General features: G+C 42.5%; 1 protein-coding gene across 4 annotated transcripts; it reads left to right on the forward strand.

The window, feature by feature from the left end:
* Window positions 1-595: 595 nt before the first annotated feature.
* usp19 (ubiquitin specific peptidase 19) lies at window positions 596-27720 on the forward strand. 4 transcript variants are annotated; one of them, XM_079170598.1, is made up of 26 exons: window positions 596-896; window positions 2101-2488; window positions 6525-6653; window positions 6928-7064; window positions 7307-7834; window positions 9167-9554; window positions 9749-9905; window positions 10013-10084; window positions 11184-11299; window positions 12337-12575; window positions 12723-12915; window positions 13663-13796; window positions 13978-14136; window positions 14219-14329; window positions 14432-14542; window positions 14692-14793; window positions 15671-15811; window positions 15917-16035; window positions 16151-16294; window positions 16968-17353; window positions 17457-17567; window positions 18845-19061; window positions 19969-20121; window positions 20875-21041; window positions 21159-21325; window positions 26236-27720. In XM_079170598.1, exons 2-26 carry the CDS (start codon window positions 2266-2268, stop codon window positions 26374-26376), a joined length of 4545 nt encoding a protein of 1514 aa, XP_079026724.1. In that variant the 5' UTR covers window positions 596-896; window positions 2101-2265; the 3' UTR covers window positions 26377-27720. The 4 variants fall into 4 exon arrangements, with proteins under 4 accessions (XP_079026724.1, XP_079026722.1, XP_079026723.1 ...); XM_079170596.1 differs by lacking the exon at window positions 26236-27720 and adding an exon at window positions 22904-26138; XM_079170597.1 differs by lacking the exon at window positions 26236-27720 and adding an exon at window positions 22904-26138 and having other exon boundaries at window positions 12343-12575.
* Window positions 27721-27996: the final 276 nt, after the last annotated feature.

The raw sequence follows: 27996 nt of genomic DNA on the forward strand, positions 1-27996 counted from the left end.
ATCACTGTAAATGTCAGTGTTAACCGGAGAGAGCAGAAGAGCAGAAGTTCCCCCAGTTTATTGTGGCCAGAGCTCCAGAAACCAACCAGTAGCCCTACACTTGAATACAATCCTGCCCGAGGTTTGCTGTGCTGTTGTTATTTAGTGATACTTTAGATAAAACTGTAAAACAACAAGGCCCTCATTATTTCAGCTGTTATTTTGTTTTTGTGGTGCTGCATATTTCCGCGGCCCTTTCCCCCCTGTTGATGATAACATCTTGGTAAATGAGCTATAGCAAATTATCACATAATGTATATTGGAACATGTCTGCAAACCAAATAATTTCAGCCTGGTTTCAATGTTGACTGTATAATAATGACTGTATTGTGTTTCAGTGTGTGTGTGAGAGAGAGAGAGAGAGAGAGAGAGAGAGAGAGAGAGAGAGAGAGAGAGAGAGTGTGTGTGTGTGTGTGTGAGAGAGAGAGTGAGAGTGTGTGTGTGTGAGAGAGAGAGAGTGAGAGAGAGAGAGAGAGCTACAGATCACGTGAACGCGACAGCCAGGAAGTGGCCTATGCGTGCACTCGTTTCACGTTTGTCCGGGCAGCAGTGTAATTTGTCCCAAACAAAGTAGGAATCACCCCGCAGAGGCTGAATGACACCAACAGACTGAACAGTTTTTAAATTGCTGCCTTTTGTTTGGATCTCTGAAATAAATAGTTTCAAAGTAACCAGAAATGGGTCCCGGATAAAGGAAATCATATTCCAGAAACCGTGGACTGCGGGGTTTCGAGTGGGGGCAGGAGCGCAGCGGCCCGCGGCCGAGGAAGGAGCTTAGCAAACGGGAGAAGCAGAAGGAGTCTCCGCGGCCATTGTGTGATAGGAACGGAATTCAATTCCCGCACAATTGAAGCGCCGTAAGTCTCCCGTTTTAATGACAATATTAATTTGGTATTAATTCACAGCCGGTCGTTAGGTGTCACGGAATGTCATGTTGTGTAAAATTGATAACGTTCGCCATATCAACCCGTTGGTGTCAGCTAGCGTTAGCTTGATGTGGCTAATGACGTTAGCTTCTCGAAGACTGTAGGAGCGTTTGATTGTAGGACCTGTCCTGCGCTGTGTTGAGAGATTGGCCTTCAGCTGTAATGATCGTACTGATGAACGAGCATTAAAAACCCCTCTGATATCATACAGTAGTAATGTTGGCGGTTATTTATAGTCATTAAAGCTAAGACGGCTTTTCTACTTCAAATACTGCATATTTTTAAATTACAATGTGCAGCCCAACAATTGTGTTTCCCCGCATTCCTCAATATGAATCAGGTACATTAAAGTATCGCAACATTTTAGTGTTATTGACTCAAGGAAACTTGCTTATTGCAATTAATGAGGTTGATGAAACATAGATACGTGGCCGTTAGTTCAGCGCCTAAGGAAATTACATTACGCTAAGACTCGTATCGACAGGCACATGACAGTCCAAAACACGTGGGCCTTGAATTAAACGAACCTCTGCAGTCGGCTGGCTAACTTAACAGTTCTACCAAGCCAACAACTGGAGACGGAAACGGGAAGCTATGTTGTTAAACTCGTTAGCTAATCTTAATGAACGCCTCCCATGTTATTAGTAAATACGCTGTACTGAACGCCGAAGAAGATGGCTGATGTAGCTGTTGTCCTTTGTTTGTCATTTGAATGTCCATGTTAGCAACTTGCTGTTGCTATGCTAAGGAAACGAGGCAAGGCTCTAAGTGGGGCTAGTTCGGCTAACGTTATGTGCTGCCTTATGTGTCCTTTTGTTAGACACAATGTCCACGTCTCCTTCAGCATTGTTGTAGTTATTTGATGCGTGCCCCAAATTAGTTTTAAATACTCAACCACTCTCCCTCCATCTGTCTGTGTGTGTGTGTGTGTGTGTGTGTGTGTGTGTGTGTGTGTGTGTGTGTGTGTGTGTGTGTGTGTGTGTATATACAAACATAATAAAGGCACATTGCCATAAGTTGTTTAGCTTTACACTGTTGAACCTTGCACATACCACATATTGATGTCAGACAGTTATGGACATGACTACTCATTTCTCCACTTGACTGTTCAATGTCTCTCTGTCCTCTGCCTCAGGTCCCCGTCCCTAACCAGCCTTCCTGATTCTGTTCTGGGAGAGTTCAGACCAGTATCATCGCCAAGATAGCCGGGCCAGACAGGAAGAGGCACACCTCAGATCCAGACCCCAGCAGCGGTAGTGATTCCGGCGACGGGCGGCCTGTTAGTGCCAAGTGCCCGAAGATGGCCAGCAGTGGTGGTAGCGGTGCAGCTGGTAACGGGACAGCGGGTCGTCGTGGAGGCGCTCACCAGAGAGGAGGAGGGGGCGGCGGTGGGGACAACAGCTCAGACCAGTCCTCCAGTACCAGTAAGAAGAAGCAGAAGGACAGGGCCAACCAGGAGAGCAGAGAGGCCAAGAGGGCAGCCGCTGCTGCAGTGGACGGAGTCATTGCAGAAGTCAAGAAAGGTAAGCGGGACTAAATGTGTTGTACAAGTTGTGTTGTGCATTGTTTACATTCATGTGTACTAGCTTATATTTACTAGGATTAGTGTAAAACTAATGACAGGAAAGTGTTGTGCACCATACAAAGTGGTCAAGATATCCACAGTATGACCACTAGTAGTGGCACTAGTAGCATAGTTTTCATGAGGTGGCATCATATACAACATGGCAAACCAGACACTGTCACATTAGATTTGTGTGTGCATTATACAGATGCAGTATTGTTTTGAATTTGTTATACATACTCTGAATTTATTCTCACCACTGGTGAGCTTTTACATTGCCGTATGTGATGGTAAACTGAATATCATGGGCTTTTTGGAGTGTTGGGCGTACAGTACTAAAGCAATTTTTTGATTGCACGATAGACTGATAAGTTGAAATAATGATTAGTTGCAGCAGGCCTGTATTGACATGTTATAAAAGTGTGGACAAAGTTGGCGCTGGCATAAATGCAAGGCCTACATATTTGCATCATTATCTGGAAAACACAGTTTCACAGTTATTGGCGTGTTACGGCTGCACAGTGCAGACCATAAACTCTATTGTCATTCATTAACACATTTATGATATGAATTCTTTATGCAGCAATTTCTGCATATTTTGGTCTTTTTAAAATCTATTTTACATGACAAATTGAAACACATAAAACATCACTCAGGAGTTTCTCTGCTCTGGACAAACACAATTAGTTTTTATTTTATTTTCTGGTGTGATAAGAACTCTTCTGTAGTGGCAATGTTGTCCTTTTGCTGTTAGTTTCATTCCTTTGTTGCAGTTCATGCTGCTGCCTGAAGGCTTTTTATCATGAGCTGACCACTTAGTACATATTGTACATTCCATTTATTGTGGTGTGTCTGTGTGTGTGTCTGTGTGTGTGTGTCTCTCTCTCTCTCTCACTGGAAGTATTTTTTTTCTGTTTGCATTTTACATACATATATTGATGTAAGCTTCCCACGCGCAGCACACAACATTTGACATAAAGAACATTCCTATATTTACTTCCAGTGGTAGTACTCAGTAAACCCTGCTATGATTATTTAAAGACATATACAGCTAGAGGATATATAGCGCATCTTTTTTTTTTTTGTTGTTTAAAAATAGAGGGAACTGTTGGTTGTCCTGCTTGACAAGTGAAGTGTTTATTATTGATATTAAAGTATTCAGCATAATTAGATTTGTGGTTTCCCTTTGCTATCTTTGTATTTACTCCGAGTTGTGTTCTCTTAGTAGGAGAAATGTGCTCACTAATCCTTGTGGGTGTTCAAAACAACCGTACTTCCTCATCCTTTATTTGTTCTGCAAAGGAATCATTTGCAGTGTTGTGATGGATACACCTGACACTGGATCCTCCCTGGAGGTAGAAATGCTGCAGTAAGGAATACCACATTCCCCATAAGCCCTTGACCAAAGAGCCTGCTCATTCACAACCCTATCTCATACACAGTGGTTTATCTAACACTTAGTGTATGTGTGTCTACTTGGAAGACCAACTTGTTATATTTCTGCTTAAATGTGTAGTACTATAATAAGGTCAGCGGTCAAACTTAAAGCTTAAATAATAGATCTTATGTTGACGACAACACACAGCTGATGGGGCACTTGATAATGAACCAGGAGCAGCTCCAGGATGGATACTTGATATTGGATCTATGCAGTATTTGACAGATACTCCATCATGCTGGATTTGGTGTTTGTTCTCTCTATTGCCTTGCTGAAGATCACAAGAAGGTATTTTGTACAATAGCACAGACCTACTTATGGAGTGAACACAGGTCCAGGAGAAGATGGAGTCGGCCGTGTTTTGATTGGTCAGTGCTATGTGGCGCTCGTGGATCCACGTTATTTTGCTGTCACTTTGTTCTCAACAGTATGCCTCGTCATGCTGTTTCTGTTTTGACATGTGTTTCTGTTCTTTATATTCTGCGTCATGCTGAAGAAATGTATTTTTAGCTGAGAGTCCGGCTCTTATCTGGGTAACTTTGGTTTGTCACGGTCATGAGAATGTTCTTCCTCTCTCTTTACACTGTCTTCTTCAATACCTACCAACGCTAACCGAAGGGCCTAGGAAATCTGTTTTTATTTGATTTCCAGATTGTTTTATTTTTTCCTAAATTCCGTGTTTTTCGCCAACATTTTTCTGAATTGTGTGTTTACGATTTTAAGCACATTTTATCACCAGAAAAGGAGCCCAATCATACGGTTTCAACAATTTATAAGAAAATATTCAAAATGTAATGAATATTAATGAATTTGATGTAACACAACATTGCACTATTTTTCTTTCTATGAAAGTGATTCAATCCAGTTATAAAACAGGACATTCAACACATACAGTACTGACAGTGTAAAGGTCTATTACAGCTGTAGCTGTTTGTATTGGCTGTAGCGTTCAGCTCAGACATTTAGCCGGCTAGGTGATGCGTCCTTGCGTAGTTGAACAGCGATTGCAGTTTGCCTGTGATCTGAGGCTTTTTTAGGGAAGGCTCTACGAGTGTGCCCGTAAATGACACCATGACATAACGGCATAGTTTTCTTTCTGTTCATTAGGCGTAGCTGGTTTTCATAGATTGCGTCCACATTTTGTCAAATTCCACAATTGTCCAGGAATAAGAGCTAGACCAATCAATCGCTCCGGGCGATATATCTGCAGATATTGTCTTATTGTAGATATATTGGTATCGGCATGTCGGACAATAAGTAACAATTGCGGAACAGAAATAGGTTTTTAGGTCAACAGTGTCACCGGTACATAGTTTGCCCACCAAAGGGCACTGACTAGCTTATTTTTGTATCCTGGTCTTTTCTTTTTCTTCTTCTTTTTGTTTGTTTGTATCGATTGTGTATATGTATGTATGTATGTATGTGTGTGTGTGTGTGTGTGTGTGTGTGTGTGTGTGTGTGTGTGTGTGTGTGTGTATATATATATACATATGAAGATGTATGCTTGTGTGTATTTGTTTAAAAGCTAACATCCGATACCAGGATTTATCAGTTATCAGGACTTCAACATGTTGATATTTAGTCTGAGTTTATTTTGCACAATTTAAAAAATACACAAACATAACAGATAAATAATATCACAGTGCAGGAAGAGGCAGAGAGCCCACTGTGGCGTTGCTCCACTAGGAATGCGTCTGTCACCAGCTGTAAGGGATTGGGTGTTGCTTTTGACCTTTCCGGAACGATTACGTGTGAGTGAGGATTGGAGACGGAGTGAAGAAGGACGGTCGAGGCTCTCTGGTTAAACACTAAATCGGAGTTTTGAGTGCGTGTGACATCTATACGTGACTTCTTTGCCTGCAGGGAATCTAGCGCTCGCTGTATTTCTGGGATGATATTTTCTTTTCCAATCACTGCTTCGACTTTGAGGTCACTATGAGAAATGGTACGTGTTTGTTTTGCGTTTCACGCTGGGATATATTTTTTGCCAAAGTTTCCTCTCTCGACTCTACCTTGAATAGCGCATGTGTGGCTCGGTAGCATGTTTGCTAAAAGAAGTCGATCACTTGCCTTAACGTCTTTGTTTTGCTTGCTATGCAGTTTGTGTGGCGCAGACAGTTTTAGATGTCCCGTCTGTGATTGCTGAGTTCACTGGACTGTCTCTGTCTGTGCCTGAGTGCCCCGCACTGACCCACTTGAGCTTATGAGTGAGATGGTCTGCTATGTGAATTTGGCAGCAGGTGCAATTCAGTGTGTGCGTCCATGTTCTTTCAGGGAAGTAGAGATACAGTATGTTCACCACCGGTTACTTCACAACCTCACTCCCATTCTGCTGTTTGCTTGTGATTTTTTTTTTATTCCCTGTGTCCATATTTACCAAATGCAATTGACGGCTTTGTCTCATATTAGATTTTTTAGAAATGGAGAACACTTTCTGCTGTGGCCTGTGCGTAATATTTGTGAATATATTGTAATGATTAGGGTGGAAAGAGGAAGTGCATTGTTTTTCCAAGTTCCTTCTCTGGTTGTGTGACTGTCCGTTCCTCTGTGTTTTCAGATGTGTTTGTGGACTGGAAGCAGAATGTCAATGAAGTGACTGTCAGACTGCGCTGTGGTGACGGGGTGCTGAGGACAGAGGACATCAACACAACCTTCACCGATACACACTGCCATGTGCGCTTCCCAGGTGAGTCATCGTAAAGCACGGAACAGAAACAGAAGCTACTATGGTGTGTATATATACACAGTATTTATATATCTACCACAAAAGAAGGACGGGCGCGTTGAGGTTAGGCTTTGTTGAGCTTTAAACCTGTCAAGAGTTTGCCACGTTTGAACTTAAACATACTGCACGTTGACGCCTATATTTAGTGTTTTCTGCAATTTTACAATTGATGTTGAGTCCTGTTCCGCTCTAATAGCATCTGTATGTAATATATATATATGTTTTCATTTTTCAGATGGACGACAGTGGAGCTGCCAGTTGCAGGAGGAAATAGAGGCGTCGTGTAGCAGAGTCCAGTACAAGGAAAAGGGAGGCTTCCTGCATGTCATCATGCACAAGAAGATTCCCTTTCACATCTGGCCTTCGCTTAATGTGAGTCACGCAACATAAGATGGGTTTTTCTATACGTACAGGAGTGGATTTGTGTTGGTATCTGCACTGATACATGTGGCATTCTTTCATAATATTTTGTTGTTGTCTTGAAAATGTGTCAATTTAGTTCTGAGTGACACCTAAGTGGCCTTCACACTGTAATGTAACTAAATGTAGTCTTCAGCTCAGTCTCCTTTTGGTTAAATAACCAAATGTTTTTGCTTCTGTATTCTCTGCTTCAGTCCAACAAGAAGGAGAAGGAGGCAGTACCTACAGAGACCAAAAAGGACAAGGAGATGAAGATGAAGCCTGTTGCCTTGGAGCCATCAGAGAAACCCAAGCTGCCCCAGCCTCCCTCCTCACCTGCACACAGCGAGTCGCGACGGGGTGGGGGCAAAACCGAGCGGGGGTTCAAGCGCGGCCTGAAAAACAAACCGGCGTGTGACAAGGTCACCAAGGATTCTGTAGGGGTGAAAGGTGGAGCTAAAGATGGCTCAGCCACCACCAGCAAGCCTGTTGGAGTCACGCAAAGCGAGCCTCAGGAACCCAGCGCCAAGCGCACCGCTGTACAGCCGCCCACAGCCGCCAAGGAGGCCACGTCACCGGCCGACAGGGACTCTGTCACGTCCACAGCCAGCGGTACAGCTCCACACACACACCTGCCCGCTGGTCGGAGCCCACAGACACAATGCGGAGATGGAGACAACCGAGCAGAGGAACAGAAGCCAGGAGCCGCCGTCGCTGCTGGCAGCCATACCAACAGAACTCAGGTGAGAACAGCTGCGACATCTCGGTCGCTTATCGGAACACTTCAGCTGTTTTTTTTGTTTAGAATGTCAAATAAATGTACTTATTTATTAATAGTTTGCATTTTTTGTTTCAATTATGGATGCAGACACTGAATATTAAACATGCTCTAATGTGTGGCCATACAATGCATTATATACAGTCGTTCTCCAACAAAACATAAATGTCAGTCTGTGAGGCTAACGTTAGCTTAAACATCTGGAGTGCAGAGCTGTCAACTGTAATATTCTGTAGCTGAATGATTATTTTCGTGACCCACTGACTCGGAAAATCCAAAGATATTCATTTAATACCACAGAAGTGTGAGGAAACATACAAATGTTCACATTGTAGTAGATATGGAACCTTTCTAGCTTCTTGCCTAAAAAAAAAATGACTTAAATGCTCAATTGTTTATCCAAACAGATGCAGGTTTTCTGTCGATTTAATGGGTGAAGTGAGTCGAGTTTGTTTCAGATGTGACTCAGTTTCATTTAGTTCTCTCCTAAAACAATATACACAAGAGCAGAAAAGCCAAACACCAGCAGTGCATCACTATCACCTTACAGTGTGGTTGCTATATAATGCCATTTCTGAGTTTCTTATTTATAATTGAATGTTATTGAGTAAATGATATTATTAAATGTGGGATAACGAGTCCAGGTTTTACTAAGAAGTAGGTGTTTAAGAATGACTGAACTCTTTGACAAACCTCAACAATAAGAATGTGTGATTATGGGGTTTTCTCCATAAATACACACAATTTAATAAGGAAGTAAAAGTTTGTATTTTTATAGATTAAAACAAATCTTGTCATTAGTAGATTTAATGATGTATTATAAACTGCTTACAGCTCATTCATCTTTAATATCTATTTATGTTGCTGTGACAACAAACAACTGGATTTATTCATGATCATTAGTGAAACTTTATTCACACTGTGATGGTTAACGTTAAACTGTCATTAATCATCGGCTCACATGCGTGTCGAACAGTGAGGGTGATCCGTTACACCACCAGTGTCTTCACAGTACCTGGTGTCAGTAAAAGTCCACTTTACAGATGGTTCAGCTCTCATGGAAGAAGGACCTGATATCTGTACAGTACGTTGCCCTGGTTGGAACGGAAATCAAGTTGTCAGCTCCTCTTGATAATTGCAGCAATGAGAGCGAGGAATGTAGTTGTTGAAACCCTGCCAGAGGTGAAGAATTCCTCGCTCCTCGGTATTTACTTGGTCTCAGTGCCTCCGAGGCCTGAGAGAGTGCCAATTGTTCTCTATAGGATTTGAGGTTTAATTTCTCTTTTTCCTGATTCAGGTGGCAGAGAAGCCAAACCAGTCGTCGGACAGCTGTGGAGCAACAGCACATGGCAGTGATAGCCAACCAGCAGCTCCAGTCAGCAACGGCGAACGCCTGGAACCTGTCGGCTTCAGCGACGGAGTGGCCTCTGCCGCTTCGCTAGAGACACAGAGAGATAGAACTGACTCTGAGCCAGAGGAGAAGCCTGTCAAGCAGGAAGTGGAGCGGGATACTCCGATCTGCCAGCAGCTTGAATCAAGAGAGGCGGGTTCGACGCCAGCTGTTGGCGTGGCTGCCATTCGAAGCCAGTCACCCGGTCTTGCCCAGAGGCAGGGCAGCTGTGACGGAGAGGAGAAGCAGGACCAGTCGAAGGAGGAGCCTGCTCTGGAAATGAAAGAACAGGAAGGTTAGTCGAGATGGTTTAATAGAGTGGGGGGCTTTTCATTTGATCTATTCACGTAGAATCTTTGCATAAACAATGTATGTTGATAGATGTAGCAATACGTGTTGTATGTACACACTCAGGTTTGTTGCTCCTCAGCTTTTCAGCACTGATTTATTCAATATGAGTTTGTTGATGCCTGTAATAACTTCCCACAGTCCCAGAGCCGATGGTTAACTTGCAAGTTGTGAAGAATGATTCGTACGAGAAGGGCACCGACCTGATGGTGGTTAATGTTTACATGAAGGGGATCTGCAGGGACACGGCGAGGGTCATCTTCAGGGAACAGGACTTCACCCTCATCTTTCAGACAAGGTAGCAAATGAGAATATGCTGCCATCTGAGAATTGTTATGCCATTCTTTATGGCATACTTTAATGCCATGCTTTAATGAATGATCTTTCTGTGTCATCCTTTCACAGTGACATTAACTTTCTGCGGATTCATTCAGACTGTGGACCAAACACAGTCTTCAAGTGGCAAGTCAAACTCAGGTAATTGTTGCAGTCACTGTCGTGTTTCTTTTCCTGTGCAGTTTTGTGAACTCGCGGTGCCAAAGGACCCGTGCTGCATCAGGTCAAACACATGACATCGATAATGTGGTACTTTGTGGCCAAGAACCCGACTTCAACCGGGGTCACATTTTAGTGTGTCCCAGTGTTTTCCCACTCAGCCCAAATGTATAAAGAGACATGAGGACTGAGTCATGCATCAGGCCATTCATTAACCATTGGTTGCCCTTCAAAATCAAATCACACGAAAATCTGGGTGTTCAAAGTGGGTGGATAAAAGGTTCCTCCAGAGGTGCAACTTTTAATGTCCGATCATTTCCTCTTGTATAAGATAATTAAGGTGGTTGCCATGCTTAGTGTCATAATTGACCCTCGGGTGCGACAACTAACCGGCTCTACGACGTAGATTAATTCAATCGTTCAGGCTGGTTTTGTGGATTTGGAGCTCGTCATGATTAAATGTTTACGTTTCTACGTAAAGACCTGTGGAGCTAACATTAGCAGAGTACGTTAGCACATCATTAACTACCGTTAGCACTTCTATGCTACGCTAGGTACAGAAGGTGTTCTAAATGTAAACGCAACGCTTTTGCTTTTTAATGATTGTGGGGGAAAAAACCACCTCCCGGCTTTACAGGAGCAGTGTTCCTTAAATTCATTGTCTTCTGTCTCGATCACCGGATGGTGTGATGGTTCACTTTTACACAGTGATCTGTAGCTTCTATCTTTATCTGTTTAAGCTGTTCTCACTGCTGAATCAGTTCCTGCATGTATCCTTCACACGTATTTGAAGACCCTTCTGTCTGTTTCGCTCTGAAGTCTCTTTTATTTTATTCTTTTTAAAAAATGAGCTGATATTTATACAGGAAGTGCAGTTAGTGACAGTGTGGGCTCCATATTACCTCTGACAGCGTGGTGGTGTAGCAGCAGAGGGCGACAGGTCAATTGAGATGTTTTAATGTCTTTAAATCATTCATAATGTTCTCAACCTCAACCTCAGTGGGTTAAACTCTGACCGTCCCCATCTCTCTCTCTCTCTCGCTCTCTCTCTCTCTCTCTCTCTCTCTCTCCCGTGCCTCAGGAACCTGATCCAGCCTGAGCAGTGCAGCTACTCCTTCACCCCGTCCCGACTGGACATCACCCTGAAAAAGAGGCACAGCCAGCGCTGGGGGGGTCTGGAGGCCCCCGCCCCACAAGGTCTGCTGCCAAGCTTCTACTTGTAAACACTATGCGGTTATAGATTTTCTTTTTTTTTTTTTTTTTGTGTTGCAAGAATGGTGAAATTTGATTCTCTTGTTGTTGGTAATGTCCATCACAAACATGAATTTGAAATCACGTGATCTTAAAATCATGTACAGTATATACACCTAGACAAAAACCTTTTAAAAATCATATCTTTAAAGAATATACTTGAAGCTACAGTAGGTGTACTCTTGTATACCTGTGATTGTATGAGCAGTCCTACTCGTGTGTTTTTACTGTATGTGTCTGAGGCCAATGTATGTGTTCTTTAGGGTAGTGAGCTCTCAATGACAGGAATTTGAGCTCTGTAACTTAGCTGGTAAGTAGATATGGGTGCCAGTCTCTCCTGCTAGCCCTATGTGGCCTCCACACTGTGTGACACCCAACACTCTGTGCCCTTGAGAGCCCATGAAATGGTTCCAAATGGGACTACAGAAGATTGCGGCAACAGTTTTAAACTGCTTTCCAATAAGTTTCTTGGAAGTTTTTTGGGTAAGAGCTTTGTAAATGGCTTCAAATTACTGGAAGAATAGATTAGAGAGTGTTCAATTGGTACACACAGGTCAGCTGAACATGCACAAAAATGTGTACAAGCAACATTTAATTCAAAATATATGGCGACTAAAACTCCTTATCATAAATTCATACTGAATATATGTGTTTACTTGGGTTTAAATGGAGCTTCCTTGAAGTTAATTCCAGTTGTTTCTATAATTGGTACCAAATGACAAACTGTATGTCCTTTGCATATCTGCGCTCATCCTTTCTAACACAATGTACTTATATTTACTGATGGTTAAACATTCTGCCCGTTCTGAGCAGGCGGGTTTTTATGGCTTTAATTCTATGATGTGATTTTAAAGTGTTTCCGAATGAAAAGGCTTTAAATTCCTTATGTTGTACAGTTTACAAATATTCCAGTCCAGTGCCGTCCAGTTATGTGTTATAGACCTTCGTTTTCTATACACAAGCCCCATTCTCCTCTGTTTAAGGTGCAGTGGGTGGCGCCAAGGTTGCTATTCCCTCCAGCCCTTCCTGCATGGAGAAGAGCCAGCCAGGCAGTAGCCAGCACAACCTGCCAGCCAAGGAGGAGCCTCCGAGGGTCGGGGAGGAGAAACCCAAGCCCTCTAAGGCTTCATCCAGATTGGAGGATTGCGGTCTGGACAATGTGGCTCCTCGCAATGTCTCAGAGCATGTTGCTATCAGCAAGCCAGAGCCCCCTGTTACCACGGTGAGCAGAGCGATAAATAATCATGTAAACTTGATGTTTGGATAATTGTGAAATAAGATCTATGTTGCAATGTAGTCCAATAACTAGAAGTCCGAATCTGAATGGTTCTAATTAATAGAATCGGTGTGTACATCTTTCCTCTCTCAGCCTAAACCTACCTGCATGGTGCAGCCCATGACCCATGCACTCCCTGCCAGCAACGAGCGCCATGAGGAAGAGGAGGAGAAGAAGGTGTGCCTGCCTGGTTTTACAGGATTGGTAAACCTCGGCAACACCTGCTTCATGAACAGTGTCATCCAATCCCTGTCCAACACCAGAGAACTCAGGGATTACTTTCATGGTAAAAAGTGTTTAGTTTGTTTGGGTCTGACCTAAATCATAAATACATTCAAATGAGTACAGGTTACATTGTAATGCAAAAAATAGAGCAAATGCATAATTTATTGCACAGTTTTATTCTGCCGCCAAAGACGTTAGGTAACCTGTTGTGTAGCTAAGAATATTCCAAGAAAAAACTCACCAGAAAAAAGAACTTGAATATTCTCTGAGATTAAAGTCCCACATTTGCAGACATAGAAAGAACATGAAAGGAAAAAGCCTGGATGCATCTTCCAGGATCTTTGTCCCGCTCAGTGGCTATCGTCACCATAAGGACACTACTGAGTCCAGACGCCATTCAGACACCAGCTGGCACCACCACGGTTCTGCAGTGTTTAACGGTGGCGTCTGTGGTGGGATGAGGTCATTCAACCTTGCAAAGTGAAGCAATGTCATTCCTTGACAAATGAAAACAATTTCTCCACGTTTTTTCTTTTTTTTTTTGGAAATGTGCAACTTAAATCTCAGAAATTCTGTTATATTTTTTACAGTTATTATCACAATAACCAACAGCAAACCCAGGGAGGAGCCATTCTTACAGCGTGCACTAACGCCTCTACAATTTATTTGTTTTAAAACAAATAAAAATACTTTTTGCTTGATTCCACATGAAGTCATTCCAGGGTACTTTGACAGTGCTGATTTCCCATGTGTCCATGCTTGTGATGTCTGGTTCAGTTATCTCATGGATGTTTCTGTGCCCCGGCAGATCGAGCATTCGAGGCAGAAATCAACTGCAATAATCCGCTGGGGACAGGAGGCAGGCTAGCCATTGGCTTTGCTGTGCTGCTCAGGGCCCTTTGGAAAGGAACACATCATGCCTTCCAACCCTCAAAACTCAAGGTATGCAGAGATTTTTCACAACAAATATGGACCAAATCTTTCTTATTTGCTGTAGTTACCAAGAACTGTTTTACTTTTGGAGGTGTTTGATCTGTCTTTGACTGCATGGATCACATCTGGGAATTGTTCTGAGTATTTTTATTTCTTCTCCTCCTCTTTGTTGTTTTTTACAACCTTGTAGGCAATTGTGGCCAGTAAAGCCAGTCAGTTCACAGGTTACGCCCAGCACGATGCCCAGGAGTTCATGGCTTTCTTGTTGGACGGGCTCCACGAGGACTTGAACCGCATCCAGAATAAACCTTACACGGAGACGGTGGACTCTGACGGGCGGCTTGACGAGGTTTATTGATGTAACAAACTTCTGTTCTTCCCACGGTGTAGTCGAGCCTGGGCCTGATGGTGTGTTTGATCTGTTGCTGCAGGTGGTGGCTGAGGAGGCGTGGCAGAGGCACAAGATGAGAAATGATTCCTTTATAGTGGACCTCTTCCAAGGCCAGTTCAAGTCCAAGCTTGTCTGCCCCACATGCTCCAAGGTAACACTAAATGTCTTACTCTCTTAAAGGTAAATGCTTTTCAATGTTTGCCTTGTTTTGGCGATGACTAACCTACTTCCTTTCCCTCTTCTTCTTGCTCAGGTGTCTATCACCTTTGACCCTTTCCTCTACCTGCCCGTGCCCTTGCCCCAGAAACAAAAGGTGCTCTCAGTTTTCTACTTTGCCAAGGAGCCTCATAAAAAACCCGTCAAGGTGAGATGAAGCAACCAGTCTCCACTAAAACTACTCAGTGTCAATTCCCGATGCAATGCAGAAATGTGGCTTTGCTTTGTTTTGAGAAAATGTGACGATGTCTTCCATGTGACCCACTCTCCAAAGCTTCATGTATATGTGTGTCTCAGTTTTTAGTGAGCGTGAGCAAGGAGAACTCCAGCACTGCTGAAGTCCTTGAATCCATCTCCAGGAATGTCAGGGTCAAACCAGAGAACCTCAGACTGGCAGAGGTTTGTCAGGACTTCATTCTCCGACAGACATTTCTAATAAGTGTCACATGTTTTCTGAACTCATTATCGAGGCTTTATGCTTCAAAGCTTTATTCCCTAATGTTGACATTCAAATTCTAAATCAACTTATTTTTTTTGCATTTTTATTCATTCTTTTTAAATCGGGTATTTCTGCACAGTTGGAGGTATAGACACATGAAGGGGAGATAAAGTTGTATGTACTGGCTACAAACAGGCTCGGTAGTTTATACTATTAACTAAACTACTAGTAACTACTAGTAATTATACTACTTGTAGAATTAAATCCCGTACGACTGTTTCTGAGGAATGTGATGGAAACCTTTGCAATAACTCGAGACCAAAGGTCAAAAATGACAGATAAATGATAGATGTATTCCTTTCCAAAATTCACAACATGGTTTTTATCAAACCAAATATTCTGCTTCAATCCATATTCATTGGCGTCATAAAAACAGTTTTGCTCTCCTGCTTGCCCCACACAAAGGGAGGCTGACACTGACGAGTTATATTCATTAAAGGAAGTTGAATTAAATAAAAAAAGACTCATTTAATCTGATGAATCACTTTAATTGATTTAGTTTGAGGCTTTTCTTTTTTCTTTTAATAAAATATGACAACTGACATTGAAAGCTTCATTAGAACAACTCAATAGAAGCTTTTGTATATAAAACAATGACATTCAGTACAGCGCTAACTCATTTAGTGGGTGTGACAGTAAATGGAATCCTGATAGATTTAGATCAATGACGATCAGTGGTGGTCATTGAATACGGTTCACCAGCAGGAATGGAACAATGAGAGAGAACTTGACTGAGGACACTTGAGGACAAAACTGCGCTCGTTTGTTTCCTCTCAGGTGGGGAAGAACCGCTTCCAGCGCATGTTCTTGCCGTCCCATTCGCTGGACATGGTGTCCTCCTCTGACATGTTGTTCTGCTTTGAGGTGCTTTCTAAAGACATGGCCAAAGAGAGAGTGGTAGTGCTCCGAGTGCAGCAGGTAATTAGAAACACAAGTCCTACGTTTACATTTCTACAGCGTATTAAATACGCCAGTGTTTACAGATATTGAGAGGGGTTTCTTTGCCCTCTGCTTCTCCTACAGAGACTTCAGGTCCCTAATATCCCCATCTCAAAGTGTGCCGCCTGCCTGAAGCCTCCAGTGTGTGAGGAAGACAAGCTGAAGCGGTGCACTCGCTGCTACCGTGTGGGCTACTGCAATCAGTGAGTTCTAGTAAATGCTGGGGGGGTGATTCAAATGTACACTCAGGCATCTGTCATTTTTATAATTGCATTTAATCCATTAACTTTTCTTTGAACATGTTAACTCCCCTCCCAGAGTGTGTCAGAAGACCCACTGGCCCAATCACAAGGGTCTGTGTCGACCCAACACGGAGAACGTGGGCCTGCCCTTCCTGGTCAGCGTACCGGAGTCCCGGCTCTCCTATGCCCGTCTCACCCAGCTACTCGAGGGTTACTCCAGGTACACTGTCTGACTTACAGTCCTCGGTGCTCATCATCATTTAGAATATAGCGTGGCCCAGGCCCACACACATTGTTGTCTAGTAAGATGTAAGGAGACGCCAGCAGCGTTACTGATTCCATATCTAAGCCCAGGATACTAAAACACAAAACACAACTCATTCTGTTATTACCTGCCGTGTCGGTATTACAACATGGACAGAACTGGTAGCAGTTAGTTTTTGTCCATCTCACACTAGTGGAAGTGGAAGGAACAGCTTTAGTCAGATGTCAACAAGTGCTATTTTTCTTTTGCTGCAATGAAAAAGAAATATTCAAGCGATGCTTCTATCAGGATTATGATGGTGATGTTTTATTTATGCATGCAAGTTCATCTTCTTTGAAGATATTAGATTCAGTATATACTATCATGCTGAATTACGATTTGTCTCTGATTCTGGTTTAAACTAGATTATATTTTATGATCATGCCGTATTTAAAAAACAGGACTTTTCCTATCTTTTGAGCACTGAACACTTGTGGCAATTTATTTTCTCTATTTATCGGCATCAGGCAAGTAACATGTCACATCTACTGGTATATTCAGTAGAGATGAAAAAGTTCATGTCAGTTCAAGATCTACTTAAAATGTAGTGACTGTTGATGTAATCTCCCCGATGTCTTTCTGTGTGCAGGTTTTCCGTCAACGTGTTCCAGCCTCCTTTCCAGTCAGGCAGGACATCCCCCGAAACATCCCAGTGCCGGGTTGACCTCCCCCCAATGCCAGCAGGCACTCCTGAGGGTCTTGGGCCAGCAGGTGAGGCCATGGGTGGTTGTGGTACTGTGAGAGCCGGTGATCTGGAGGCGGAGAGTCCCTCTCTGCTGCCTGAAGCGGAGTATGCTCAGGCCTCGGCCCTCCACTCTGGGGACTCGGACTCCCTCTCCTCCTCCCAGACTTCCCTCTCCACCACGCAAACTGCCGATTCTGGATTTTCTGAGACAATCTCCTCCACCTCCTGCTGTTCTCTGGACCCTCATGCTGAAAAAGAGACGTCATGTGAGAAGGCAGTGCGACCAGAAGGTAATATCATAGCTACCATTGGGCAGCTGCTTCAGTGTTTCTGTGACGGTTATTTCTTGTCTCTACGTCCCTTTGTTCCTCATTCTTTGCCACTTCATTGCAGCTGCAGTAACGGGGTATCAGCATCCGAGTGAATCAGCATCAGGTCATGCCAGTCAGTTCTACATCGCTCTGCTGGACTCGGACAACAAGGAGCAGAGGCTGGATGAGAGAGGTACGGACAGAATTGTCCTCAGCACTGATATTCAGTTAGATTCCCAGTCGTCCTGTTTCCATGCTCAAAATTGTGTGCTCATTTTTAATGTTGATCTAATGTTACTCTATAGTAAAGTTAAAGACCATAGTTCGGGGTGTATTCCACTATGTGACAATATGTAGAGAGGTTATCTCCTAACTGCTATAAGCTTATTCGCTGTAAGGCAAGTTTATTGATGCAGCACGTTTCAGTATAAAGGTGATTGTAAGTGCTTTACAAAAAACATCAGAAGGCAAGGTGCTATAGACATTATAGAAGGACATTTAAATACAATTTAAAAACTGTTAAACAACTCAAATAAAATACATATTACAAGTTACAGTACAGTGTAAGAAATTATTTTTATAAAATGGCAAACACAAAAGTCTTCAGTCTTGATAAGAATACAGCGGACCTGGATTGTTCATTATGTGGCAGAAGATAGGAAACCTGTCAGTGCTCTTTATACACCAACAGTTGTATTTTCAAATCAATCCTAAAAAGCTCAGAGCTGAAGGGATGTGATCCACGTCCTTGATCTTCGTGAGGACTTGAGCAGCAGCATTATGAATCAGCTGCAGCTGTCTAATCAATTTCTTAGGAACACTTGTAAAGACACCGCTACGGTAGTCAAGTCAAATTTAATATAAACTCAGTTTTGCGAAAGCTGCTGAGACATAAGTCATTTAATCCTTCATATATTTTAAGGTGATGGTAGGCTGACTTTGAAAATCCAGGTCTGAGTCCATGACTAAACCCAGACTTCTGGTTTGGTCTGTGGTTTCTAACATGACCGATTTGAAGTTGAGAGCCAACGTTTAGACATTCCTTCTTGGCTCCAAAAACAACAACCCCAGTTTTCTGGCACATCAATCGTTGATTTGTTCAATGCACTTATTCAGTGCTTGTATCGGACCATAGTTCTCTGATATAGTTATGTAAATCTGTGTGTGGTCTGCATAATTATGGTAACTTATTTTGTTGTTTTCCACAGTGGAAGCATATAAGCCTAGACGATAAATGGAAGAGGCCCCAGAATTTAGCCTAGGGGAACTCCTCACGTCATATTAGTCCAATCAGATGTGTAATAACTATAGACACAAAGTAGTGCCTGTCCTTTGAGGATTCAAACCAGTTCAGTACTGTGCCAGAAAGTCCCACCAGTACTGTCACTTCAGATTGTACTTAAGGAAATAAATAAAGTCTAACACAACAGCACACTGTTTTTCTCCATCCCTCCCCGTCCTCCTCTGCAGAGGACCTTCTGGCGGACCTCCCTGAGGACACAAAGCTGGAGCTGGTGTGGAAAAACAACGAGCGTCTGAAGGAGTACGTCCTGGTGAGCTCCAAAGAGCTGGAGTATGAGGAGGACCCCGGCTCTCTGAGTGAGACAGCCAGAGCGGGACACTTCACCCTGGAGCAGTGCCTCAACCTCTTCACAAGGCCAGAGGTGCTGGCCCCCGAGGAGGCATGGTAGGCAGCTTTATGTTGCGATTACTGTCTCTAGCGTTCTGGTTTATTTCTTGTTTTCTGTTTAAGTTTGCCTTCATACCTCTTTTTTGGTTAAATATATTAAAACTTAAGAGCATTTCCTACATTTTTGGCCAGTTGGACAAATACTAATAGCATTGGGACACTGCTACTCTCTAAATAATAATTCAGAAACCTGTGACAGTTTTCCTAAAAAATGACCTCACCTGATAGGGAATGAGCCCAAAATAGAGACAGTGGAAACATCTGATTGCAGACAAGCTGGTAGTTGCTCATGATGGGAAGAAGAGACTAACTGAAAGAATGAGGCCAAACTGTAGTCTGGACGGTGGATATTACCACTGAAATTAAAAATTGTAACAAGCAGTTACTCTCTATAAAATGTCATCATAAAACCTTAAACCACAAGTGGACGTCTTCAAAGTGCTTGTTTTTTCCAACCTAACTTGGATATTCACAATACAATGATATAAAACAGGTCAGCTGTAACGTTTCTCTGTATTCTTTAAAATCAATCAATGAGTCAAGTGATCGACTAATCATTTCAACTCCTACTCGACTGTCTTTTCATGTTAGTTTAACTAATATAATGATGCTCAGCTAAGATAACGTGCACTGGGATTAGATGAAGAAAAAAAAAAATACAACATTGCAGCAAATGTAACTTTTCTTCTGATCATATTTGCACGTAATTCAGTCAATAGTATTCTGTATTTCCAGTTTGTAATAGGTATACAATATAAGTTATGCTGTTTTATTTTTTGCCCTTTAGGTTGAAAGATAACAAGACCTAGTCTAGGAGACACTTTAATGTTTGGAAATGAGGCACAAAAGGGTTTACTGAGAATAGTTTTGGTGCCGACACAGAACCTTATTTTCTCTGTTTTAGGTACTGTCCAAAGTGCCAGCAGCACCGAGAGGCCTCCAAGCAACTGCTGCTGTGGCGTCTGCCCAACGTTTTGATCATCCAGCTCAAACGCTTCTCCTTCAGGAGCTTCATCTGGAGAGACAAGATCAACGACATGGTTGACTTTCCTGTCAGGTAAATGCACAGTAAACAAAGTCGACGTTCCACCACACATCGATCTGCAGCACACCACTTATTTACATTTACTTTAAAGGAACAGTGTGTAAGATTTAGTGGCATCTAGTGGTTTGTTGCAGCTTGCAACCAACTAAATACCCCTCAGCTCACCCCTCCCTATCCAAGCGTGGTGGAGAACTACGGTGGCCTTCAGGTAGAGAGTTAGGGTGGGTGGGTAGTTGGAGGAGCTCATCCTGACAGAGAGAGCAGAGCAAACACGTGCTGCAGCTTGATAATAAACAACATTAAAAAGCACCAGTAACGTCGTTGCTTATCATTACAACAATCTTTAATAATGAATCACCAGGGCCCGTTTAATACCGGATTTCAGAACGCATCCCAGCCTTCAGATAATGTAAAAACGTGAAAGCCTCTCTCTAGAGTCGGTTGTGGACTGCTGTAGAAACATGGCGGTGCAAGATGGAGGAGTCCGTGGAAGACGACCTGCTCCCTCTGTAGATATAAATGGCTTGTTCTAAGCTAACGCAAATCACTACGCTTCTTAGTTTCAGCTCATTATACACTAATAAAAACATAGTTTTACATATTATATTCCATTTCTGCCAATTAATCCCCCTTAATGTTACACACTGTTCCTTTAATTTAAAAAGATGTGATATTTTTTTACTTGCAAAACATTAAACCTTCATGCAGTAGCACAGTGTCCTCCCAATTTGACAACACAGCCTCTAAAATCATCCTGTCTTGTAGGAATCTGGATCTCAGTAAATTCTGTATTGGCCAGAAGGATGAGATGCAACAGCCCCCTATCTACGACTTATATGCCGTCATCAACCACTATGGAGGAATGATAGGAGGCCACTACACGGCCTACGCTCGGCTGCCAAGTGACAAGAACAGCCAGCGCAGTGATGTTGGTGAGTCACGGAGGTTTATTCCCGCCTGTATATGTAGCTAGAGTTTTTCCTCCTGCTTGTCAACCACCCCGTCTCCAACCTCTCTTCCCTTCCTCCTCCATCCTCCCTGTCCCACAGGCTGGCGTCTGTTCGATGACAGTACGGTGACCATGGTGGAGGAGAGTCAGGTGGTGACGCGCTACGCCTACGTCCTGTTCTACCGACGACGAAACTCACCCGTGGAGAGGCCGCCGCGCTTCCTCAGGCCCGAGTCACCCACGTCTGCAGGAGCTACTGCCAGCCAGGTGAGGGCGCCACAACACTAAGAGAGCGAGGATCACATCCACAGAAGGGCTGTTTTTCACTTTGAGATATAGTGGCCAAGGTTAAGCTCCTAGCCAAGGTTAAAATATCCCTTGGCACATTTTTTCAGGCTTTGAGTGTGAATTTAATCCCTGTTATTAATTTAAATGTTCATAATTTTACCCAGTACATACATTCTGCTCGCAAGATTTCTGGTGATCAGAATCCATTTTACCAGGTTTCTAAAAGCATAACTAGCTCTTTGTGATGCCAGTGTCAAGTGTGGAAGTGTAGTCAAGGCTCAAATGGATTAGCTTTGGGCGAAGTGTTTTTGGGAAAGTAACCAAACTGCAGCATCACTGTTCATGCAATGCAAGTGTTCCTCACCTGTGACAATGGTATTCAAATAGTTTGCCGATGCATCCCAGTAAAGTGAGGGCGGTGCATGTGTTTGTTCTACATGATGAAGAGTCAGATTGTTCCTGCCATGTTGAGAAATGACTCCGAATACTTCACCAGACATTGTGCATTTTGAAAGTATGTATTTGAATGCAACAAAATCTCCAAAGTGTTAACAATCCACCTGTCACGGGGTTTGGGAAATTGTTAAATGTGTCTGTGACTAAACAGGAATTAGCAGTATTTGTAGGGTCCTATGAGAGAAGCCCAAGTGTCTCTTTTCAATTAGTCTTGACAGGAGCTCCGGCTGTGAGGTGCGTTAATAACGACAGCCCACTGGGTTCATAATGGAGATTCTTCACTTAGGTAGTCGGTTCATTTTAGCTCAACAAAGCTCAGCCGTCAGTCCGCATCAGCATCTTCAGACGTTTAATTGTTTGGCGCTTCAGCGGAGTGCGCTGCTGATTTCTGTTCAGTTGGTGAGTGCGAGAGAGAGAGTTTTGAAAGGTTCTCAACATCGAGAAGTTCACTGGGAGAAAATCTTTCACTCTCGATGTTTCCGTTTTCTGACTCTCTGAAGATGCTCGTCAATTTCTTTATCCAGATGCGATCTTACCGTCTCTACTGAAGTTAAACAAATGCTGTGCTCTGTTTTTGAGTTATGTTTTTTCATCACATTAGGGTGTCAGATGCTGAGATTGAGTCTGTATGGGATAAAAGGGATGAATGGGTCACCTGTTAAACCATGGATTCACTTCTTTTTAGTTATTTCCAGTGTAATAATGTTTCTATCAGTTTTGCAGTCCACAGTCGACGTACGCCTTAACTATTTGTTCTGATCGTATTTGGTAAAACCCTCATCGTACCATGGGATTTGGCAGGAAAAGGCTTGAGGAGAACAGCTAAGATGTTCTTTTGATGAACTCAACTGTGCGTTTACTTTTAAATCATGCGATTTTACTCCACACTTAACCACCACATCATTTGAAAAGCAAGCCTCTCAAACGGTCCCAGTTTGTCCCTAAACTACCAGCAGAGAAAGCATGTGGTTAGCTTGTTACACGTCAGCGTTGATCTGAAACTGTGAGGTAGACTGGCTGAATGTTTCTAAATGTAATCATAGCATTTGTTAGACACAACGCCTGTTCCCAGAAGCTGACACCGGTTTCCGCCAATCGCAGGCCTCTCTAATTTGGCGGGAACTGGAGGAAGAAGAGGAGGGTCTCGACGAAGGCCCCCGCGGACTGTCCCGCTCTGCACCGCGGAGGCGTCAGACGCCGAGGGACCGAGCCGAGGGAGACGAAGGGTCGGTGCGACGGCACCGCAAGCAGAAGACGTCGGACTATCCCGACGACGACTGCGTGCGCTATTTTGTTCTGGGCACCTTGGCAGCCGTGTTTGCTCTGTTCATCAACTTGGTCTACCCTCTGCTTAACAAATCCAACCGGACCTGAGCGGGGGCTCGTGTGTGACTTGCATTCAGAAGTATGAATGTGAGGTTTGATAGGAACATTTGGAAGAGGCAGTTAAAAGTTTAACACGTAGCCGCTCCTCTTATGGAACAAACGAGTGAGTCATCCGTTGGTCTTCAGCGAGTAGAATGATTCTACTCAACACTCCATCACTTTAAGTGTTTGAATAACTTTACATGGCTTAACCCTTTAAAATACTTTGGGCACTACTAGGGATGCACCAATCAGACCTTTTCAGTCCTGATACCGAGTACCGATCCCTCACCAGTGTTTAATGTACAAGCTGTATGCCTCACTGTGTGGAAGAGACTGGGATCTTCTTTATGTGCATCAGGCTTAAACTAAACACTGATATCCTAACTTTGTAAATCAAAATGTAACGAATACATACATAGATTTAAATGTACTGAATTTTTATTAATACCATAAATTGTGCACAAGCTATTTTGTAAAAAATGAAATAAAATCGTCAAATGTAACAGGAGTTAAAATTCAGGTTTAAACCTTTTTAATGAAGCAACACATTGGTGAAGTGTCGGTATCGGTGCGTCCCTACGCAATACATTCCACATTAGAAGACACTGAGAAAACGTTTCAGTTAAAGCTCCAGTACAATGATACTATCAGCACACAGTACAGCAACATCGAGGCTAAACTATTCACATCATTGAATTGAATTGTTTCTGGTGTACGTGAGCTTTTCAACAAGCTTTTTTTGTGTCACATTTTTGGAAGTAGTTCTCAGATGATGAGCGCTGACAGCCTTACAGTTAGATTATTCCACGTGGGGTTGTAAGAGGTTCTTATCCATAGTCGGTGTATTACCACACGGAAGCAAAGCAATGTACTGCTGTGGACGTGGGCAGCAGCAAAACGTATGTTAGCTACCAGTTAAAATGGACAACAGCCCTTTTACAATGGGAACTGAAGCCATTCTATCGATCTATGCTCTCCTCAGAGACACCAGAGTCCTTTGGCGTACACAGTCACTTTACCTTGTAGAACACAGGAGTCGTTGGTCTACATCCGCCTCAACCTGTTTGTGTGACTTTGTTGAATAAGAACTAACCCTTTAAAACGACAAAGCTACTAACCTGCTAGCAACTCCAGAGCTCTTTGAGGTAGATACTGTTGTGGTCCAGTAGATAACATCTTCAGTTACGTGTAGCTGCTGCCTCTGTCCACAGCACTGCATTGCTTCTGTGCTGTGCTGGTGTTTGTCTGCTTCTTGAAGCTGGTGGACATGCTGACCGTCACCTACTGTTGATAATACACTGCCTGTAGATGAGTACCCCATACAACCCACAATGCAGACTATCCCTTTAATCCCCTACACTAATATGTAACCACTGAAACCGTAGTTTGACAAAAAACAAAATCTTAACTCAATTTCCCAGAAGGCAGTGAGGCGTGGTTGAAAGCTCCAGAAGAGGCTAACAAATGGACCCTTTTAGTTGAGACTATTTTCCCGAAACAAACCGTATAGTTATACAGTAATGTCTCTGACTAATGACAACATTTGAGTCCAAAAGGAAACTGATGAAGCCAGTGTCAAAGGCCTCCTTTTGTTTTTATTGCACTACACTTTAGAGAGAACGAGATAAAGACGACAGGCTGAGTGGAGTATGTGAGAGGAGGCACTTCAACTGTGACTCCTTTCAAACGTTCTCTCATGAAACGGAGAGAACTCTGTCATCTTTGCGTGACCAATTGCTGTTGCCTCTTGTATGTCTTTAAATTGAACAGAAAGTGGTTTATGGGCCTTAAAGTTGCTGTTTGTAGTCATGTTTTTAAAAGGTGTCTAATATATACTGCAGTTCACTGTATTTAGTTTGTTCTTTTTGCTTTATTTTCCATGATGTTATCAAAGTCAGTGCTTTTAGTTGCTATTCATGTTGCATCTCGAAGCCATAGGTGAGGATTTAATATGATCAGGATGAAATGTAAACAACTTGTTCTGTTTTTTTTTAAGTCCTACATAATAAGATGAGAAATGTACCGACAATGCAGTCTTAAACTAGGAGTGTGCGAATATTAAGGAATTACCGTCCACCTCTGAATGTAATGGTATTCAATGTGTTTCTCTGTTTTGAGTGGTAAACTATAGATTATGGACAGATGTGGAGCTCTGGAACCTAAGATTTAACATTATGTTATAATGCTCTAATAACTTGCTAATGATTGTTCAGACATTCTTTATTAGTGACATAATGTTGTGGAGGATTTTATTGATCAGCCGTTTGAAACAAGTTAAAACACCATCAGACTTTAAGTCTTAAAGGCTTCCTGAGACTCCAAACTGTCTGTAGATCCTGTGTTTTCTGTGCTGCTGCAGTGATCGTGTGTGTGTGTGTGAGTGTGTGTGTCTCAGGGAAATCCTGCTGGCATCGAGGCGGCGTAGGGCGACCTGCGTTTGCCTTAAATGCTCTGCAAAGCTCAGAGCACCGTCTGACTGTGTATACTTGACTCAGATATATGCAAGGTTCTTTATAATATATAGCTTTGTACTCAACATACGCTGCTTAGTAAACTGAAATCTCACTGTCCCCAACACAAACGGCAGTAGTGGAATCAACCAATGTTAGACTCAATGCAGACGGGTGAAGTTCAACTAACTCAAAGGGGTTTCTGTTTTCAACCTTTACATGCTGTGGGGGTTTTGTTGAGTTGACTGGATTTAAATGGAACGGACTGAAGAATGAAACTGTGTGTAGTCTGCTATGAACTGTCAATGGAAAGAGTGACTTGTTTTTATTCAGGAACTTATTTACTGAGTTGTTAATTGCAAGTACACTATTTGAAGGAAACATTTTAATTTCCCTGCAATAATGTATCTAGATGCCTCCATCTAAATGCTGCTTTCTGATATATGTGGATATATATATATATATATATATATAAAGCATTGTACTCCTTTTAGAAATAAAATCTCTATCTGTTTATAGTCTATGCATGTTATTTATCATTTTCTCCAAACAGAAACTCTCCAAGAAGACTAACTCAGCGACATGTATCGTTAACGCTGGTTTATTTTTTAACAGGCCTCTAGCCAGTCGCTGTTTGGGACCGACCTGGATCCCGAGGGACCGCCTACGCTGACCCCGGAGGTCGCCTCTGACCTCTTCGCCCACTCGGGAGAGTGCGCGGCACCATCCCATAGCAACATGGAGGAGGTGGACTAGTTGCGGAGAGGGCCGAAGGGACTCCAGATCAGAGCCTGGTGATCTAGAGAAGCTCCTGCTCTGCTAAAGACACGCCTGTGCTCACTAACAACAGTCATCCGAGTCTGAACGGTGCACCGCTGGAAGATCTGGAGGGGCTCTTTGAGGATTCTGACTGCACTCACTTGTGAAAGTGCTTCAGATGCACATAGGAGTGAACTAACTAGACACACATCCTTGATATACTCACACAAATATACTTACCCATTGATACAAACTTAATACGCTAGTTATACTCATTCAGTGTACATAGTGAGACACACACACACACACACACACACACACACACACACACACATACATACATACATACATACATACATACATAGAAGCAAACACGCTTCTGTAATGTCTGAGCTCCTGTGAGCAGCTCATTATAAACTACTGCTGAGACAGCAATTCATCCTTAACCACCTAAGAGGAGACCGGTAGGTTTATGAGGCTATTGCCCGGGTTGTGTTGTTTGTGGCAGGGTATTCTGTAACCTGGATTGGAATTATGGCAACTGATGTAAAGAAAAACAATGTGAGACTGGTGCTGACCTGCTACTTTTTTCATTTTATTTTATTTTTTAAATATGGAGGGCACACCGCTTCTGTCTTTTGTCGCTTTATAAACTTCCTTTGGCTTCCGTTGCTGTAGCGTATTTTTATTTTGTTTTTGTACTTGTTTAGATATTTGATCCTGTGGATGCAATCGTCAAAGGCTTCAGTATAAACTGAGATGTGCATGACCTGCATGCTCATACCGACTGTAACCCAAGCCCATGTTAAATATCCGCTCTCCCCGGAAACTTTTTCATGTCATTATTTCAGTTTTGCGTGAGTTGTCCAGTCTCACCCCTCCTCTCCTTTGTAATAGACTGCGTATATAACGTGGGGCTTGTTAAGAATGCTGCTGTGGATAAATATAAATGGTTAATATAAATAAAAACAATTTTGAAAACTGCTTACATAAGTGGATTTGTTCCATTTTTAAATATATAAAAATAAATAAACCCCAATCAATAATACCAATATATTAATAATTAAAATGCAAGTACAGTAACATAAATGTATAAGAACAGAAAGAGTAAATAGGCACTTTTTACAGCAGACATGTTTTCCTTGTGTACAGGCATAAGTCAAATGAGAAATAGAGAAAATGAATTCCATCTCGCTGCTTCAGTTTCAGGCTCCTCGCTGTCGCACTGTTATGACGTAATGCCACATTGAGTAGAACAGAGCTATTATTGAACAAAGTTATTAGTTGAAACAGGATGTGCTTTTCCTTACATGACGAATGTCTGCTGTGAGAAGGTCTCTGTAGCGCCTGGAACTGATTACACAAATTAGCATTACGTTTAAGGATAATTAGAGTTATTTACATTAAATAGAAATAAACGGATATGTAGGAGAAGATGGTTAAGGTGTTTAATGTTAAAAATAAATAAATGATAGATCAGGTGTTCGCTTCTTTTTTACTTTGGAATGAGTTGCAATATTGCTGAATATCATTAAGAAAAATGTAATTAAAATGATTTAATTAAAAAAGATTGACACTTTTTGTATCAACTTGAGGACTAATGAGACGGAATGACCC

This window comes from Pholis gunnellus (genome assembly GCF_910591455.1).
Source record: "Pholis gunnellus genome assembly, chromosome: 2".
Lineage (NCBI taxonomy): Eukaryota > Metazoa > Chordata > Actinopteri > Perciformes > Pholidae > Pholis > Pholis gunnellus.